Consider the following 20,516-nt stretch of genomic DNA (forward strand, 5'->3'; position numbering starts at 1 on the left):
CGTGGAGATCGGTGTGGGGAAATTTGGACCCACATCGAGGGCACTTCTTGAAGGGAGTCCTTTCCATTAGCCAGGACCGGAGCTTGGGTAGGCCCGAAGGCCGTCGTCGACGACTGGAATCGAAGGTCTGGATCGATGAGAGCCGCGTCGAGTGTGGAGATCGCGATCGAAAACAATACCGCGAAAGAGGGGGAGGATTGCGCGTTGATTGGAGAACTGGAAACTGTTCGGAACCGGAGCGCGAAGATCACATCCGAGCCCGATGGCGGAAAAAAAACATTCTGAGGATGGAGCCGAAGCGCAATACGATCCAAAGGAGGAGTCACAGACCTCGTGACTTCCAAAGACTTTCCAAGAGAAAATCAACTGCAACATCCGGGCCCAACACCAGATGGCGATCTATGCACAGTGTGTAATCTGCAGCTCATATGCCTTGAACACTATATTCAGCTGTCCCCATCAGGAAATAGGTATTGGAGTACATCCAAGAGCAGTTCCTCCAGAATATGTAGTTGATAAGCAATTGGAGATAAATGATTGTGTGATAATTTGAAAAGGAAACAGTTAGCATATTGTTTAAAGGTAAACTTGGAAAATTTGAAGGATTTAAAAATAAAATAGTCTTAAATAAGAAGCAATTCCTTAGTCAAAGAATGAGGAATGTATCCTTAACATACAGGGAGAGATTAAATACAGATTTGGGTAAATTATTTAAGATGAACATTATCGAACCAAGAAGTCAGGCTGATTATCACCTACGGTTTTCCCCCTAAAGTTATCTGCGGAGTTACGATTAAGTATTGACTTACACTGTCCAAGAAAGACTATTTGGATAGATAGTTTGCCCTACTTCCCATAACATTCATTTCTAGTATCCGGAGCAATGGCGTTTTCAGCATCTGACCTTGCTAAAGTATAATGTTAAAGGAAAAATCATACCATCTCACAGCACTTGTTGCACTGGAAGGGTCTTTATAGTTTAAAACAATGGTGTTTGCTTTGTTAGTGTTGAAGCAGTATTCCAGAGAATTATGGGGAGTGTTTTGAAAGGGATGGAAAGTGCCAAAGACATCCAAGATGAAGGCTCAGCTGCCTAGGTGCTTGAGCACTGCGGTACCTTGTATGGTCCTGCAATTCTCAGGGCTAAGAAAACACTGCAAGAAGCCTGCAGCTGAAGGCAGAGGTTCGCTCACCTGGGGCTGCCTTTTCCCAAGTTTCTGTGTTCCTGGCTGTTGCTCCCTGCTCATCCAACACCAAAATGGCAATTACATGCGCAAGGGTTAGCAGCTGCCTTTTAAAGTTGCTCCTCAGTTAGTTCAGGTCGTCATTCTTTTTTCATTTCCATCATGGCTGATTCTTCCTTGGTTCCTACCTGATTTTTGCAATCCATTATGCTTCCTGTCATGTAGTGTTTAATGTCATTTCATTCTCCTGATCTGTTACTATATAAGGGTTTCAGTGTAGTTGGAGAGAGCATCATAACGTTGCTATGTTCCTGATCTGGGTTCTTCGCTTCAGTAGCATTCCACTGCCGGATTCCTTCAAACCTTAAAGCCTTCATCAAGCAAGGAGTTGTTTCACAGCTTTAGCTTTTTCCACCTGAGAAGGTGACAGCATCTTGAAGGTACTTGCCGACCACATATTCCAGTGTGGCTTTCGGAAACCTTACCTTGGACAGCAGAAGACCAGGACCTCGGACAGCAGAAGACAAGGATCAGGATTACAAGTAAACAACCAGCCCTGAAAAGTTTTCAATAAGAATAAAGACAGAACATGATCATTTAAGGCAAGTATTAAGTGCTTTGGAAAAACTCTGGATCGAATGTAGTAAGCGCAAGCTTGGGTGAACATAAGTTGTGTATTTTTCAACATCGTACTTCAACGGCTGATGATTGTTCAACCAAAAGAAGATTATGTATAAGTAAATGCTGTGGTGCTCTAAATCTGACAACACAAAATAAGTTAATGTAATTCTTGGGTCATAAAGAGTTTAGTGGCAATATGAAATGTGCACATGGGAATAAACACGAAGAGTGTTTAGCCAAGAGTATGCGTGATATGCACAGCAAGTTTCGATCTATCTATACTGGGGAAATAGTGTAGTTTGACCTGGATGTGAATGCGTGTGGATATATCACTGGTGCGCAAAAATAAGAGATCGATAGAATAACGGTGTATTGATTTTTTTGAGTAATATGTATGAAACACTTTGGTAACTGACTTTCCAAAATGTTATGTATAACTAGATTCTTTAGCCCTAAAGAAGTGGGATAAATCGTGAAACATGTTAGCTAAGCATAGTATTGGAAATGTACCAAGGATAAACTTGTGTTTTGAAAAAGCAGAAGTGAAGTAATGATTTCATTTTGAATGTAACATATATCAAGAACTAACCCAGGAATGTGTTCAGAAATTCAATAAAAGCAATCTGATGTGATGGATTACATAGAATGGCATGGTACCTCAATGAATCAGAACTCAGTTATGGAAAAAGGCAACCCTACACTTCTGTTAGGAGTAGTTACACACTGGAAACAATGGAATACACAAGATTACAAAATAGGATTCTAACCTCTGACCAGACAAAAACAACTAACATTTAAGACACAAAAGTCGAACAGGACTGAATTCAACGTATTCTGACCACTCCGGCCTTGCGCATGTATAGTTCCATATTTCCCCCTCAGATAAAGCAGACACCACACGTCAGGAAGGCTGGGAAAAGTAGCATTTATTTCTCTGAACTTAAATTACATTACAAAAGTTACCCTTCCCAGCCCCTTGATTATCATTGTGGTTACTTCCAGGTCAAAGTGCGCTAAGAGCGCTTCACAGTTTGAATTAACTTCCTGTAATTACGAACGGAGGCCAAGTAGCGAAATGGCAACTTTCGGCTGTCTGAGCGGCATGAAAAAATAACGTATTCTTCTCTTTCATTTTGCATAAACATAACCCAAATAAAGAGATTATGAAAAACCCTTGCACTGCAGGAAACCAATCCATCAGCATGTGTTTGTCCCCACAGTGCAAGGTTAAAAGCAAGGCACCTCTTAGTTCCAAGGAGCTTCAGTGTATGGAAAAAGCGTGCAGGCTGCCTGTGGCACAGGCAAAACGTTGCTGCAAACAACCCCCTTATAGGACTCCCAGCTGACCCCCAAGAGTGGCTGATCAGAAAATGCACCTTCACAGACAAGTGGTTTGGAGAATGTGGGAGCTTTGCGCACTTTTATCAACTTTCCTCATCTTTCTAGCATACTCTTATTTATTTCCAGTTCTTGTTTAAAATATATGATGTTTTGACTTACTCTCTCCTAAAAACAGTGTTGCTCCTCCTGCTCATGGCAAGAGGACTCAACAAATCTTTCTGATGTTTTTGCCACATTGACCTTATCTGTACTCTCAAATCGTGGCCAGAACTAATATCTATTTTATATTTACTACATGTATTTACAAAGCGGTGTCCTAGCCACAAATGGTAGGTAGTAGATGGTTTGGCAAAAAATTGCTCCTGGCTTCAAAGACATTTAAGTCAAAGAACCAGGAGTGCGAGAATTGGCTGTCTTGAGCGAAAGGAGGAAAGTTTAGTAGAATTCTTATGATTTCTATGATTGAGACTCCCTTAAACTCAAAAGTTCTGAGGATGACCGGCACAAGTCTGAGATTACAAGTAAAGGTGACCAGATAAGTCAAGGCTAGATCTAATACCATGTGTCCAGTCCAGTTATGCAATGTTATGTGTATATGTGTAGCGCACAACTCACCCACAATAGTATTCTGGCAAGGACTATTTCAGGAGTATATGGTAATTTAGTCCAGTTGGTGCAATTAAAGTGAAACAAGACTACATCTCGTAGAATTGAATATTAAATGACAACCCTAACAGCGTATGTTTTTATGGTACCAAAGAATTGCTTTTATCCAAAAAAATCTGGTATAAAGTTATCCAGGTATTAGTATGAAAATTAAAATAACTTTTTGGGTAGAAACCTTTTCGGAACCACCGTACGTTTTGTCAGGTCTCATTTCGCTCTCCAAAATAGGGGGTAGAATGGTCTGAATTAATATGCTACAGTTGAATGACAGGGCAAGCATGTACACAAGTGGGGTTATGTTGCCACTGCCTGCACTTTATTTAGACTGCAACACGCATGCTAATAGACCAGATATAGGTGGGAGATGCTGAAATGTTAATATATTTAAATCTCCTGCCAAAAACGTCATCTATCCCAATGCACGTTAAATGGGGAAATTAAAACTGCTTGATTTTGGTCTGCAAATGTCCCTCTTAGATACTTCTAAATGTTGGCAGCTACGCAGGAGTGGTCTGCGTTTGTTTGCAAGTCATGTATGCACCTTAAATGAGCATACTAGCACTGTCAATGTGCAAGCATGCAACCTATGCATACATATTCCACAGGTCTAAAATTGTAGATATGGGTTTACAAGAGCCTCTGCTGCTAGGGAGACACATGACAGCACGAGCTGCATCGCATTTGCATTTAAGGTACAAGTGCGTGGGCTTGTGCAGCAGGTTAGTCTAATGTAAGGTATCAGTACATTTTCTGATGGTGCATGGAATTTCTGGGTCAGGTGTTAGCACATTGGCTGTGACGTGTCTGTGAGTAAGGTGACAACACAGCTTGTGCAGCAAGGTATTTGTATTTGAGGTGCCACCACGAGCTTCTGCTGTGGGTGTTGATGTGTGAGGTCACAGGAAGGGCTTCTTTATTGAAGGGATCCATTTGATTTGCCAGTACAGAGCTTGAACTGTGGATCTGCTCGTTCTGCCTGTGCGACAGTCTGGTCGTATTGGACTCCAGTGCCACCTCGCAACAAGGGCATGGAGGCCCTCTGGCGCTAGAAGTGGCAGGAGAGACAAGCTTTTACCGACAAGTAAAGACATTCATAGCCGACTTTTCACACTCCAAACGTACACATAAATATTTACAAACAGAAGCGTACCACCACAGGGCACACATGTGTGAGACACACGATACATATAACATCAGTGTGAGCTGTCCGCAGAGTCTGAGATGTATACCCAGAGTGTACCCTTTCCTTAAGCTGCCAGAGTGTAACCTTTCCTTAAGCTGCCAGATTTCCACAGATGGTCTATGCTGCTCCCAGGGGTCCCCTGTAGTTGGGCATGCCTGCAATTTGAATCAGTGACTGGGGGTGAAGCACCCTGGGTCCTTAAAGGGGCCAACCAGTGAAGAGAAAACATTTTTATATCTACCTCGGCCTTAATCTCTAATAATCACCAGCAACAGGTATTCGTGAATGTTGCTTTGTTTGATGACATTGACATTTGGTTCACTGGTTTGCCAATTAAACGGCCTACCATACGGCCTGGTATTTGAAAGCTCTCACTGATATCTCAAGACATTTTCAGAGGAGGAGACAGGTTTGGAGTCTCCACAATGTCGGCAGGACTCTCTCTTTGGCTAATGTGGCCCAGAGAGGAGACAGGAAACTGATCACAAAGAGGCACCCAAGCGACCAATCCTGGGACTCCAGGTGAAGATGTAGTGTGTGGACAGCCATACAGTCCCAGGGCACGCAAGAATCGCTTTACTTTAATGTTCTTCCCAGGGGACCCGTCCAGCTCCACATATGCCATGTCTTGGGATATTCCATCACTTCTACTCTCCTGGCCAGTCCTACTTACCAAGTAATGGAACATTAGATCCCAAAGGGCCTCACACCAGTTTAACGCTCACCACTTGATGGAATATTTCATCCTAGGATTTAAGGGGTGAATTTCCTGATGTGTTTTTCGATGAGGAGTCCCAAGTAGGTCTGCGAGGGGATTCTGAAATGTTATGTGATGAGATGACCCATTTTGGAGCTCCTAGGGCCAGACTCTTCACTAAGTTATGAGATGTTTTCCTTTGGTGGGAGAGTGGGAGTCGGGTAGGTAGCAAGCCATCTCACCTTTGGTGCCCCGTGAAACATTACTGAATGGCTATACCTGCTATCTCAGAAATGAGACGACCAATGGAAATGAGATGCAAACTTGGTTCGATCTGTGACATAGTGGTGCGGCTCTGTGCTGAGGCCAAGCCTTGCATGTACTTGATTGCACATCCAGCTCTAGGGATTTGCCAGGACTATAACTCTCATCATGGGACTGTACAGCCCAAGGGTGAGCAAGGTAGGGTTCCCTCATCCAGTCTGGTATAGGACATTAGCGTGGCTAGGGGCAGGTTGCCCTGCTCAGTTACATGAGGCTTCTTCACAGGCAAGAGGCACAGAGGTTATGGACTTGAATCACATGGACCAGTCAACATATTTTCCCTCAAGAACCTCACAACTCTTAGCACAGAGGTGTCAAAGGCAAGATCTTCCCCACTTTGTAAGGAGACATCCTTCCCTCTGGGGGTCTAGGGGTCCAGGAAGGGAAACTGTTGCTTCTCCTCTATTCTAGAAAGGACAATTCTGGGCTAGCCCCCCCATTAAATGACTGGAAGACTGTTCCTCACACTGGAGTGCTTGGGTCCTTGAACGTTGGCGGTTCTCACTACCGCATCTCTGAGGGGTCTGTAACCCAAAAGAGACATTGAATGTGGAGTATGTTAAACTCTCGAGGTACTGCAGAAAATTAGAAGGAGCTTACAAGCGATTTTTGAGACTGGTATCACCCTGTTTGCTTTGAAAAATAAAAGACACTTGTCCATTGACACCAGGAGGCTGCCATCCCCTGTATGCAGGGTTTGAAGAGAGGCCCATACGTGGCACCTAGCCTGATTGTAATGCACTGATCTAAGTTTACCACAAGCATTTCCCTTTCACAAGCATTCTCCTTCAAAGTCTCAAAACACCTTTTGAAATGTGGTTGCCCAATCTGGACAAAGGTTTTGGGTAGGATTCCTGGTGTTGGCTGTGTCTGACCTCTGCTGGTGAAGGTCCCCAGACCCTGGTAAGGTTGAAGTGAGTTTTCAGAGATCACGTGCAAGGAAGGTGGTCTTCATCCATCGCGCAGAACAGGGAGTGAGGGCAGTCTGTGAGATTAGCAGAGATCAAGGGGCCGATGGATGCTAAAGTGTTTGTGCCCAGGCTCTCGAGTGCTCTCTTTCCATTGTCTATTTCTCTTGCTCCCCGAGCTTCTCCATTCTTCGACTTCAGTGTCCCTCGCTTCTTCAGTCAGGAACTTCAGGATGCACAGCAAGGTCACTCTCACCACGCTTATGTGTTTCCCAAAATTGCCTTGCCAGCTGCTCCAGCTGGGAGCCGAGCGGGAGGTTAATCTCCAAGTGCATGAGGAGGTTTTCAAGCCATCGCTCCAGGGTTACAAAGGAAGGTCTAGGAGAGAGAAAGAAGAATGATAACAGAGCTTGGAAAGAAATATTAAACATGCTCTAAACAAAACATCTATACTACAAACAAACCATACGCTACACAAAGAAGACCGAGACTGCATAACCTGCTACAGAGGTCCGAGCAACACACTACAGTGGTCTGAGCGCCAGGCTATAGTAGTCAGTCGGACTACTAACGTTCACGACGATCTATGTTCGCGAACATTTTTAGCAAGTATAAAAGCGTGCATGCACCGACTCAGCACTTGTGTGATGTTTCCTTCGTAAATCTTTGCTGTTTGCCAAAATGTACGAATTTAAACAGCACTGAAAATAGCCGAACCTCAGGGCAGTAAAAACTCGAGGAGCAACAACAGGTGTGGACTGGAATCCATGTGAAGAAAGAGAAAAATACAGAAACAGTAGGTATGCCAGCTCCTCACCGCTTTTCAGGGTCCAGATCACAACAGAGGACGGCAATAGGGTAGAAGCTGGGTGGACAGCTCGGAGGACAGAAGCGGTCCAGGAACCCTCGTACATTCAGGCCAAAGTCCATGGTCCTGGGCAGGTAATCTGGATCAGCACTTACCCGTCCAATGATCTGGTGGATAAAGAGATAGGAATTATGACCCAAGGCATGCTCAATTTAACAACAAAGTAAATATAAATAAAAGAAAATACTGAAAATATGCTTTGTATCAAATACGTTTTAAGTTAATGAATGATAAAATAAATGTGAATACCAAATTTGTTTGGCTTTTTAAAATGTTCAGTCGTTTTAAATTTGTTGTGTTCCCTATGAACAGTGGCTCTTCATACAAAGTGTTTTCATAAAACGCTGGCACAAAGATCGTGTGTAAATATGGTTTACTTTAGATTGGATAGACTTCATGGCACAGTGATGTAGGCCTTCTATACTGTGATATAGTAGCAAATTAAGTTAGGGTTCCCAGAGGTAGAAATTCCTCAGCTTTTTCACCATTAATACCTCTGCGCCCATTCGACGAATCACCACGAAGCTTTCCAGACCCTTTGCTTTTTCTAAATTGGTGGAGGATGGAAAGTTTTGCGGTGTTTGGTCAAGGGGAAGCAAAGATAAAAGGGGAAAAAAAGGAGGGTGGGGGACACGTCTGGGCACCAATTTATTTTCCCATAGACTTTGTACCCACACGTAGCGGGCAAACGCCCTGTCGGATTTCCATAAATTCGTCAGGATTACACATTATGGTGTGCGGATGATCCTTTTGAGTACTGTATGTAAGTAGGGTGAGTATTTGTTATAAGGCATTTTAACTTCATGACATCCGTCGTGACTGTACTTTCACGATATGTTGCGGTATTTCACAGAAGTACTGCGGTACATATCAATGACAAGGCATTATGTGATTGGCTAATGACTGCCCTTACAAAAGTTAAAGGCTGCCATGTTGTTTTAGGTGAATTTTGGCTGTGTTCTGCGTTACGCCTTTAGATATAGGTAATCATTAGGGGGCATATGTATCAACATCTCCATTTGCGATTCTCAAATAGCGATTTTTTGAGAATCGCTATTTGAGAATTGCAAAACGGGATGTATCTACAAATTCGCACAAATTTAGCGAATTCTTAAAATTCCTTAATTGCGATTAGCAAATTACGAAATCGCACTTAAGGAATACCTTCCCATTCATTCCTATGGGCCAGGAGGCCCATAGCAATGAATGGGAAGTCTTTCTCAATTTGCGAATCGCTATTTGCTTATCGCAAATTGAGAATATTTTCAAAGGTGCAAGGGTGTCATGATGACACCCTGATGCACCCCTGAAATCAGCATGTGTGCGCATATGGCGCACATACATGCCCTAAGGGCATGTATGTGCGCCACATGGCACTTTGAAAAATGCCAAAAAGTGCATTTTTCAAAGAAATCGCAAATTACCACCAACTTGAAGTTGGTGGTAATTTGCGATTTCTTAAGGAGAAATCGCACAACTTGGGTGCGTGTTACATAGCATTTAAGGAATCGCAAATTGCGATTTCTTAAATGCTTACGCAAACTTAAGAAATCGCAAAATTAGCGATTCCTTAAGAATGCGCTGCTGAAATGCCTCATACATCTCATTTTGCGATTTTGTATTCGCAAACGCTTTTTTTGCGATTCGCAGCGTTTGCGAATACAAAATCGTTTGATACATATGCCCCCAGGTTTGATATTTTTCTCCTATCTATTACCACTTTATTAAAGTGGTAATCGGGAGGTAAAAACATTTATAAAATATTTAAGTATCAATATATATATTTTTTAAATGTATGGAGTACCGCAGTACTTCCTAGGAAGTACCGCAGCACTTAAAAAAAATCTTAATTTCTTAATAAATTTGAAATGCACTGTACAACACTATACCTTACGTAGTGTACTACAGTGTATTTTCAATTCTGAACATATTTATATCTTCTAAAAAAAAGTCTACGGCTTCCCGCAGTAATACTTACAAATTACATAACTACTGACTTCTTATTTTTTTAATTTTTTTATGTGCAGTTCTCCCTAAACTCCTGGAGAAATTATAGAAAATTATAAATAGATTTCTCTAACTATTATCACTTTCCTAAAGCGTTAACAGACAGGGAACAACAATAAAACCTAATGCTTACCTATATATAAGGGCCTAACCCAGAACGCAGTGAACTGTGCAAAAAAAACTACATGGCTGCCTTTTACGTTTTGGAAGGACAGCCATTAGCCACACAGATACTGCCTTATAGTTGGCATGAACCATGGGTATATCGCAAAGCAACGGCAACACAATATATTACTAACACTGCTAACTTAAACACTGCTTGCACTATTTCTCAGTTCATGGACCATTTAATGGAGACCATTACAGCTAATTCATCCCGTCCTTCTAATAATATTTTCCTTGGTGATTTCAACTTACATTGGGATGAGTTTGATGACAATCTAATCAATGTCCTTAAAGATTTCTTGGAAGACCTATGCTTTACACAACCTTGCTCTATCCCAACTCATGTAAAAGGTGCTACTTTAGACTGGATCATCTCCAAAGACAATGTTGTTAGAATAAACTCAATTGATCCTGGTGATTGGTCGGACCACCACATCATACCCTTCCAAATACCGTTCCTAAAAAAGAAAAAAACCTTGCAACCTGTCAAAATCAAACACTAGGTAATGGACACCAAAAGTGTAAACAATGAGAATCTAGTTGGATGCTGTGAGAGGGAGCTACACCCTCTGATCAATTTGGGTAATGTGAATGATCTTACTGATCACTAGAACTCTACAATGACGAACATAATTGATTTGATTGCTCCTCTAAAATTGAAAAGATCTCAGGATAAAGATAAAAATCCTCGGTTCGATGGATCTCTAAACGACGAAAAGTGAAACCGGAGACTCGCTGAAAGGAAATGGAGACACCACCCCTCATCTTCCCAGTTACAGCTACTAAGAAAGACTAGAATCGCTTACAACAAAAGCATTCTCAGATAAAAGAAGACAGCGTAAACTCTTTGAATGGATAAAACAACAATCTAACAGACTAGCCAAAACCTCACCTGAATCAACAAGAGCCCATCTAAGCTACAAGGAATTCTCCACCTTTTTTACATCCAAAGCCAACTCCTTGGAAAGTGAGCTCTTGACTGTCGCTGATTTACTCACTAACCCAAGTGTATTCCAACCTGGACCACTACACTCCCCATTGGCAAAGCCTAAAAATAAAGCACACTGGTCGGATTTCTAGTTATATGACCCCAATGACATTGCTAGAACCCTTTCGGCTATATATCCAAATAATTACTACAATGATCCTCTCCCCTCTAAATGCCTTCCGTTACTCTACTAGTGTATCGTCCCCATTTGGACTAACATAATCAATGCTTCCTTGTCTCAAGGGTCCTTACCAGACTGCCTCAAAACTGAGCAAGTCCTTCCAATCTTACAAATAACAGAAAATCCGGCCGACCCAAATAACTTTAGGTCACTGACCAATATTCCTCTTTTAGCTAAAATACTAGAAAGATGTGTGCAATGACAGTTGGGGCAACGCATGGTAAAATGCCATTTTCTTGACGACTGTCAATCTGAGTTTAGACCAGGTCACAATACTGAATCTGCAATTCCAAATATAGTGGACGATGCTCTACAGACACTGGATAAAATCGAAACCGATCTATTAGTTCTTCTTGAATTGTCATCTGCATTTGACACTGTAAACCATGAAAAACTGATATCCTGGCTTGAAAACGGAATGGGGTTATCGGGTACAGTACTAGATTGGTTTAAAACTTTCTAGCAAAACAGAACCCATATGTGGTTAACCATGATCAGTCATCGTCTTCCCCTATTTCGATTGGAGTTCCGCAAGGCTTAGCATTATCCCATCCACTTTTTAACCTTTATGTCGAACCACTAACTGAAATTCTACAGCACTCTAACACTTCTTTCCACATGTACACTAATGATACCCAGATTTATATGAAGATTTAATCACTGGAGGAGATCCGGTCAATGAATGATGCCTTAAAGTTGCCCTTACAGTGGCTAACCTGCAATTATCCTAAGCTTAATACGCAAAAAACTGAATTTCTTTTCATTTCCCAAAATCTCCTCTGATGTTAAGGATTGGACCAAGACGATCACGGCACTAAATTGTACCCCTGTCCTTGTTGACTCATCCCAAATCACTTGGAATTACTCGATAAGAACCTAAACATGCAAACTCACATCAACTCGATGGCAAAAAGCCCCTGCTCTCACTTGAGCTATCTAAGGAAACTGAAACTATTCATTTCAGCTACAGACCTTAAAATTGCAGTACATGCCTTACTCATTTCTAGGATTGAATATGGCTGCTCAACTCTATCAGGCTTACCCAAGATCTCTACAGCCCCACTAAAAACCTGTCTTAATGCTGCAGCAAGACTCTTAACAGTATCTAAACAATTTGACCACATCTCTCCTCATTTGAAGGCTCTTAACTGGCTAACATTTGAAGCCAGAATTCAACTCAAACTGGCATGTATCACACACAAAGCACTCCGCCACAAAACGCCGATGTATCTTGCCTCCAAAACTTGAGATTTCGAGGGGAGGCAGACCATCTTGGAGCACCAGAGACCGAGTGCTGAAACCGCCCATCTTCCAGAAGAAGAAAACCTCTAACAGGACCTTCTCCGGAGCTGCCCCTCAAATCTGGAATTTGCTTCCTCCTTACATTAGAAGAATTCAGTCCACTTCATCCTTTAAGAAGGAAGCTAAGTTCTTCCTTATGAGCAAATTCCTACCATAGCTGATGGCTGAACCTTTCCTCGACACCCGTTTTATCGAAGGTTGCCCCTAGTCCCTGGTAATGGAATCTAGTTCTACCATAACTACATTGTTCCTTGTTTTGGAGCATAACAGAAATTTCAATCTTGCTGGGAGTTTTCACGCAAAGATCACTCTGATCTATTTACCTACGATGTCCTCAATATCATTTATTGTTTCTAAGTACCCTGTCTGGACCTTGTTATTATTATCTACACTGTTGTCCACATGTCTCTTGGTGACAGTTTTTTTTTTTTTAACTTAGGCTATTCAAGCTATTTGTTTTTGATATGTTGATGCCTCTCTCTTGTAGTGTTGTAAATGTGCTGCTATGTAATTGGTAGGTGCTCGGATACCCTTTGGGTCACGTTCTCGCTATATAAAACTCTGAATAAATAATCAGTTTTACACCACCCTTCGGAAATATAAGGCCTTACGCCTGCGCATGTGACAAAGGACTGTAGGAGTGTGTAGGCTTCACGAAGTGCAAAAGGGCTACAATTCAATGTCTAAGGAGTTGACAGCAGATAAGAAAAAGATAGTAGGGGGCCTTGACCCATACAGGAAGTCCTGCTTTGCTACTAGAGTGCGTTACTAGAAAGTATTGCAGAGAATTAAGTGTTGCAATTTAAGTGGCACTTTATTTTGAGTGGAAAAAAAATAAGAAATTCATTTGAAAAACTATCCTCTTTTCTGAAACCCAATGGTCTAAAAGGGGCCTTAAACATTTCCAGCAGTTCTGAAGTGCTGATATGAGGCACATAGCTGCTAACATTTCAGATTGCTATTGTGTGACATTTTCCTAATTTAATTATGAGTGACATCCGACGACTATGAGTGACACTTTCTCCCAAACAAAATCAAACAATGAAGTCAAGGGAAGTCCAGAAAAACAGATAAGTATCAGAAATTACGCTCATCTGATTAATTGGAAACTCTAAGAATATCTTGAAATTGCAGCAAAGTACCAGAAATGGAAGGGCTCTAGCCAAGGGCCCTTGTAACCCGAGTCACGTTCTTTGCAGCAGGAATATTAATCTTCTGCGTTAAATTATCATAAGTGAAAACTTCCACTAGCCAAAACCCTGATCTCGCAACAGCAGGAACATTATTCAGCAGAATTAACTTGACATTTTTATTGTTGCACGAAAACTTCTGGACACAAAAGGAATTCTGTACTGTGCCGCAGAAGTTCCACAAGTGAGACATCTGTGAGAAAAGCAATAACTTACAGCTATCCTAAAAAAAAATATGGTTTTGCGAATATGCGTGCAACGTGTTAAACGTACAAGGGATATGAACCCTCTGCGCTAATACATGGCGAGTCAAAATGCTAGCAGACAAAACTCCAACCTGAGCAGGAACATTCTAATCATCAGCGATAATTTTTGACTAACTTACCAAAAGTCTCTGAGTCACAACAGTACTGCAGCTGGGAAAATAAAGGCTGCTGCCTCGGGCTGCCGCTGTTTCTGTAGCTCAAGTGTCTGGAGTCACACTCATCGGTTGTAGACCGCGTTTGACGATCTGACTGAAGTCTATCACGGTGAGAGGAGCTCATCATGGTGGCACCGCAGTCTTAAGAGCCGTGCCGTGTGCCTTTTAAAGACACTCCGCATCTGCTCTCAGACTCACCATGACCGGAAACAAACCCCAGTGTCCCTGCCCCCATCCCCCTCACACACACAGCAGGGCAACAGTACATGTCCAGGTCAGCGAGGACAGTCACGTCTTGCCCTTCCTCCTATAATTTAAACCCAGTGACGACTGTCGGCCGCAATTCCTGGGGGCCCAGGCCAGCAGAAAATTGTAATTGATAACATCCTGCCTGAGCCGACAGACACTCCCTCTGGCATCATCATAGTGAAAGTCCTGTCCACATGGGACCAACCTGAGAGGGGCGCCAGCGCCCCTACTCTGGCGCTAAAGGAAAGGAGTGCATTTGCATATCAGAGCCACATGGCTTAATGGCTTAGATCTTGAGCAGCAAATTCAGACACAGAATGCCAGCTATAATGCTGCAGGAAGGAGGAGCTATTTTACGGCTTTACCGTGGTACGTAGTGACATTTACACGTACAGCCAATAAGGCGGCAACATTTTTTTGCTGTCTCCCAGGAGACATTTTGTTGCGGCCACAATAGTAAATACTGCGCCCATTGCGCTAGTCAGCTGATTTCACGATTTTGGGGGGATTGCAAAAATAGTAATGGGGACCCCTTACCATTTGTGAACGTGTTACCACCAACTCGGAGCTGACGGTAAAATGAGACTACATATCAGCCGCAAAACATTTACACATACCACTGCGAATCGCTATTAGGAAGGGGTGCCCTAAACACGCCCCTTCCTAATACCGAATCGCAAACCTATTTTGCGATTCAGTAATAAGTTACCGGATCACAAATTGGGCATTTGTACATGTAAAAGGAAAAAGCTACTTACCAGTATGCATCTGTTCTTGGCATGTAGAGCTGCAGATCCTCACTTGCATTAGATCGCCATCTGGTGTTGGGCTCGGATGCTTGCATGGTGTTGTTGTCTTGGAAGACGTCTTTGTAGTCACGAGATAGGGGACTCCTCCCTTGGACGATAGTGCGCATGGGCATCGACTCCATCCTTAGATTGTTTTTCGCCATGATGGGAAAGGATGGAGTTAGTAGAAAGAAAAAGATGTTCATGTGTGTATATCTAAGTAAGATAGAACTGGAAATGATACAGGTTCCGGGGAGGTAGGTGGGCGTGTGAAGATCTGCAGTTCTACATACCAAGAACAGATGCATACTAGTAAGTAGCATTTTCCGTTCGAGGCATATGAGCTGCAGATCACACACTTGCATAGACTTTACAGCAGTATCTCCCCTAGCGGTGGTCACCTGTATCGGTTGCAGTAGTTTGAAAGAGAGTTTTAAGAACAGCTTGGCCCACAGAAGCTTGCTGCTTGGCTTGCACGTCAACACAATAGTGTTTAGTGAAGGTGTGTGTTGTAGACCATGTTGCTGCCTTACAAATGTCTTCTAGGGGAATGTTCCCTAAGAATGCCATAGAGGCCCCTAGTTTGCGTGTGGAATGCGCCCTAGGGGGAATTGTCAATGTGCGTTTCGCTTTCTGGTAGCATATTTGGATACATTTGACGATCCTTGCAATCGTAGCTTTGGAGATGGAATTACCCTTATGCGGTGGGGAGAAAGCTACGAACAGTTGCTTTGTTTTGCTAAAGGATTTGCTTCGGTCAATGTAATAAAGCAGGGCTCTTTCTACATCTAGGGTGTGTAGAGCTCTTTCCGCTACAAAGTCCGGGTTTGGAAAAAACACTGGTAACTCTACTGATTGGTTAAGATAAAATGGAGAAATGAATTAGGAAGGAATTCTGGGTTTGTCCTGAGAACCACCTTGTTACAATGTAATTGTAAGAATGGTTCTTGTATGGTTAAAGCCTGGATCTCACTTACTCTTCTAAAAGAGGTGATGGCAATAAGGAAAGCTACTTTCCATGTGAGGAACTGCAGTTCGCATTTATGTAAAGGTTTAAATGGGGGTCCCAAGAGCCTGATAAGAACAATATTTAGATTCCACACTGGAGAGGTTGGTAACCTAGGAGGAATGGTTCGTTTCAGGCCCTCCATGAAGGCCTTAATTGCAGGGACTCTAAAAAGTGACAGATGTTGTCTGTTCTGCAGGTAAGCAGCAAGTGCTGCTAGATGTAAACGTATGGATGAGTATGCTAGATTACATCTTTGCAAGTGCAGCAGGTAGCAAATGATATTCTGGATGGAGGCATCCAGTGCATCAATATGGTTGTTGGTGCAGTAAATGGCAAATCTTTCCATTTTGCAGCATAGCAAGCTCTAGTAGTAGGGCGTCTGGCTTCTTTAATGATGTTCATACCGTCCGGTAGTAGGTTAAGGTAACCTAACTCTAGGACTTCAGGAGCCAGATCGCAAGATTCAGCTGACTTGGATCTGGATGTCTGATCTCTCCTTGGTTCTGCGTTAGCAGGGATGGGGATAGGTGTAGTTTTTGGTGCGGAACTAGTGAGAGTTCCAACAGTGTTGTGAACCACGGTTGGCGTGCCCATGTGGGAGCTACTAAGATTAGTTTGAGAGGGTGTTGTCGGAGCTTGCGTATTACTAGTGGAATCAGTGGGAGTGGCGGAAAAGCGTACGCAAATCTGACTGACCAGTTCATCCATATCACATTGCCCTTGGACAATGGGTGTGGAAAACTGGCGGCGAAGGTTGGGCATTTTGCGTTTTCGTGTGTGGCGAACAGATCTATGTCTGGTTGGCCCACATCTGGAAAAATGGTAGAAGAACTTGGGGATGCAGTTCCCATTTGTGAATTTGTTGCGTTTGTCGACTTAATAGATCCGCAATCTGATTGTGAACTCCTGGAAGGTGTTCAGCAAGTAGATATATATTTTGTGGGATGGCCCATCTCTAAATGTTCAGAGCGAGCTGGGACAGCTGCAGAGAATGTGTGCCTCCTTGTTTTTGTATGTAGTACATGGCTGTCATGTTGTCCGTCCGGATCAGGACAAATTCGTTTTGTACATGTACTTGGAATGATTTTAAAGCTAGAAATATTGCTAGTAGTTCCAGGTGATTGATGTGGAGCACTTTTTGTTGAGTGGTCCACTTGCCTTGGGTTGTGTGTCCGAGGAGATAGGCTCCCCATCCTGCGAGTGATGCGGCTGTGGTAAGCACTATCTGTGGAACAGGTTCGAGGAACGACCGCCCGTTGGACAAGTTTTTTGTGTTCCACCACTGCAGAGAGCGATGTGCGCGGCTGTCTACCAACACCTGATCTGTAAGTTGTCCTTGAGCCTGATTCCACTGATGTGCTAGACATTCCTGTAAGGGGTGTATTTGAAGTCTTGCATAAGGTACAATAAAAATTCCAAGATGACATCATGCCTATGAGTAGCATGAACACTCTGGCTGGGAGAGTGTGTTGTGCTTGAAGTTTTGTGATGAGGGTTTGTATGCTGGCTATCCTGGCTGGACTGGGATATGCTCGAGCTGTGGAGGTGTTCATTGTGGCTCCCAGATATTGGTGTATGTGAGAGGGCTGGGGATGCGACTTGGTGTCGCTGACCGTGAATCCCAAGCTGTGTAATGTTTGGATGGTCTGGTAAGTGTGTTGAACACATTGGTTGAATGACTTGGCTTTTATTAGCCAGTCGTCTAGATATGGGGAGACATGGATCTGTTCTCTTCTCAGATGTGCTGCTACTACCGCAAGACATTTTGTGAATACTCTGGGTGCAGTGGTGACTCTGAATGGAAGGACTGTGAACTGATAAGTGTTGTCCGTCCACTACAATCCTTAGATACTTCCTGTGAGCGGGATGTATGGGAATGTGGAAGTAAGCGTCCTTGAGATCTAGTGTGGCAAGGAAATCGCCTTGTTGCAGCAGCGGGAGCACTTGGAGAGTGATCATATGAAAATGATCCGAGTGTATATATAGGTTGAGGGGTCTGAGGTCGAGTATTGGTCTTAGAGTCCCGTCCTTTTTGGGTATTAGTAAGTACAGCGAGTAAACCCCTGTTCCTTGATGTTGTAAGGGAACAGGCTCTATTGCATGTTTTTGAAGCAGTGAGAGAACCTCTTGTTTTAGTAGCATGAGATGATCTGTGGACATTGGACGCTGCTTGGGTGGTATGTGTGTGGGGGGGTAGCTGTAAGTTCCAGGCAGTAACCATACTGGATAATCTGTCCTACCCACTTGTCTGTTGTGATGGAATTCCAGACAGGTATGAACTGTGATAATCTTCCCCCGACCGGAGTGGAAGGGTCTGGGGGAAGCGGAGCGAAGTCAGTGTTTTGTAGCGAGGGAGGCACGGGTGTTATTACCTCGGCCTCTTCCTTTACTGTTATTCCCTCTGTATCCGCCTCTAAAATATCCTCTATTGGGGTATGTTTGTGTAGTGGCTTTAAACGAAGATGAGGTGTCTGCGCCCATGTTTCTGGAGGCTCCTCTATAGAAAGAGCGACGAAAGGAGCCCCGTGTTTGTGCAGATTGTAACGCTCCCATGGACTTAGCAGTCTCTGTGTCTTTTTTCATCTTTTCAAGTGCAGTGTCTACAGCCGGGCCAAAAAGTTGTTCTTGGTTGAACGGCTGGTTGAGGATGGTAGTCTGGACCTCCGGCTTAAAGCCTGAAATGCGCAGCCAGGCATGTCGTCTAACGAGTACACTGGTATTGATGGATCTAAAGGCAGGGTCTGCCGCGTGAAGTGCGCATTTAATTGACGCGTTTGAAATTAGCTTGCCCACTTGGACAAGATCATTTGCTTGGGTTTTATATTGGTCAGGCAAATGTTGTAATGGGGTTTCCAGTTGGTCATAGTAGGCCCTATCATATCTAGCCAGCAGTGCTTGCGTGTTGGCTATGCGCCAGTGATTGGCTGCCTGCACAGCTACCCTCTTGCCAGAAGCGTCTAGTAATCCCCAGAGGTTTGTCAGTTGGCGCGCTTTCTAGCGTTGGAAACTACTAGAGAATCCAAAGGCAGCTGTCCTTTAATGTAAGCAGGGTCTTCAGGGGCAGGTCTATATTTATCGATTCTAGGGTTAAGAATACTGGTACGTACGGGATCTTTGAACACTTCAGGGGCATGCTTAATGACTCCTTTGATCATTGGCAATATTTGCACTGTCTTTTGGGACTGTTCGAATGTATCCAAAAGCAAGTCTTCCTCTGCTGTGTCTGAGTGCATTGTGACGCCGTGATAAACTGCAGCCCTATTAAGCAGTTGTCCAAAACCAATATTGTCGTCTGGGGGAGATGGTTTTGAGGGGTATGGCTGGGGGCTTGGTAGGTCTGGTAGATCTGTTGGGACAGGGTACTCCCAATCATCTTGTGGTGGGTCGTCTGGATCTGTGTACGGGCCATTTGGGTCACCCCCCACCCCTTGGTCATCATCATCATCACCTGGAGGTGGTGTATGTGGTGGAGAAGTTACAGGCAGAGGTGGTGTAACAGATTTAGGGAGAGGAGGTGGGTTAGAAGGAGTACAGGAGAAGAAGGAGGCATAGGTGATCTAGCAGAGTTCTTCTTTTTCACAGGTACTGGAGTGGCAGGTGCTGTGTTAACTTCCTCTTTTTACATGGCACAGCTGTGACATGTCCTGTTTTAGGATTAATATAAATCTTTTTTCTGCCTAGGATCGACAAGATCCGGGTGAAAATGTTCCTCTTCCTCGGGAACTGCCTTCGGTGTCGATGTTTCCGGTTCCGAGCGTGACTGGTGTTGATTTTTATGGTCTTTTGCCTTAGGAGGTGTGGTAGAGTCCTTAGGCTTGTCTTTTGGTTCCGGAGCCGAAGCGGGTTCTTTAGGCTTGGAAATGTTCGAAGCTGGCTTATCCATGGACTTTGATTTTTTCGGGGCCGATTTGTCTTTGGAGGTGGAAGGCGTCGGAACCGATTTCGGAGTCGAGTGTTCCTTTGACTTTGGTGCCGAAGGCACTGGCGGGACGATTATGTGAAGTTTGCTTGGTCCCGTGCTACCGGAAGGCTTGTTGGAGCCGGGCCCGGAGGCGGGGCTTCTGAAGTGTGTTTTCGGTCGCGACTGGGGCCAACAAGCGAAGTCTTGACCAGTGCCTTCGGTTTTGGTGGTGGGGTTGGGTAGGGGCAGTAGTACTCACTCGTTGACCAGGAGTGATGGGTCGTCTGAGTCGTCTGCCTCTGACACGATTTCGAGAGCTTCGGAATCTTCTTCTGGGACATCCGTACCTTCGTCGAAGATGTCCTCTGGTTCCGGAGCTGATCTCTGCGCCATAATGTGACGTCGAGCCCTTCGATCTCGAATAGTCTTCTTCGATCGAAAGGATGCGCAGGCTGGACAGCTGGACTCGTCGTGTTCAGGTGAGAGGCACAGGTTGCAGACCTTGTGGTGGTCACTGTACGGG

The 20,516-nt window shown here is 43.8% G+C and overlaps 1 protein-coding gene across 2 annotated transcripts in view; it reads right to left on the reverse strand.

The window, feature by feature from the left end:
• Positions 1-2,711: 2,711 nt before the first annotated feature.
• LIMK1 (LIM domain kinase 1) overlaps positions 2,712-20,516 on the reverse strand; it is a 250,416-nt gene continuing 232,611 nt past the window's right edge. For both annotated transcript variants that reach the window (XM_085649679.1, XM_085649680.1), the window contains 2 exons: positions 7,742-7,899; positions 2,712-7,302 (listed from right to left, as the gene is read on the reverse strand). In XM_085649679.1, coding sequence (XP_085505805.1) covers positions 7,140-7,302; positions 7,742-7,899 — 321 coding nt within the window. In that variant the 3' untranslated portion in view covers positions 2,712-7,139. The remainder of the gene's footprint in view (positions 7,303-7,741; positions 7,900-20,516) is intronic.

This window comes from Triturus cristatus, chromosome 3_2 (assembly GCF_964204655.1).
Source record: "Triturus cristatus chromosome 3_2, aTriCri1.1, whole genome shotgun sequence".
Taxonomy (NCBI): Eukaryota; Metazoa; Chordata; class Amphibia; order Caudata; family Salamandridae; genus Triturus; species Triturus cristatus.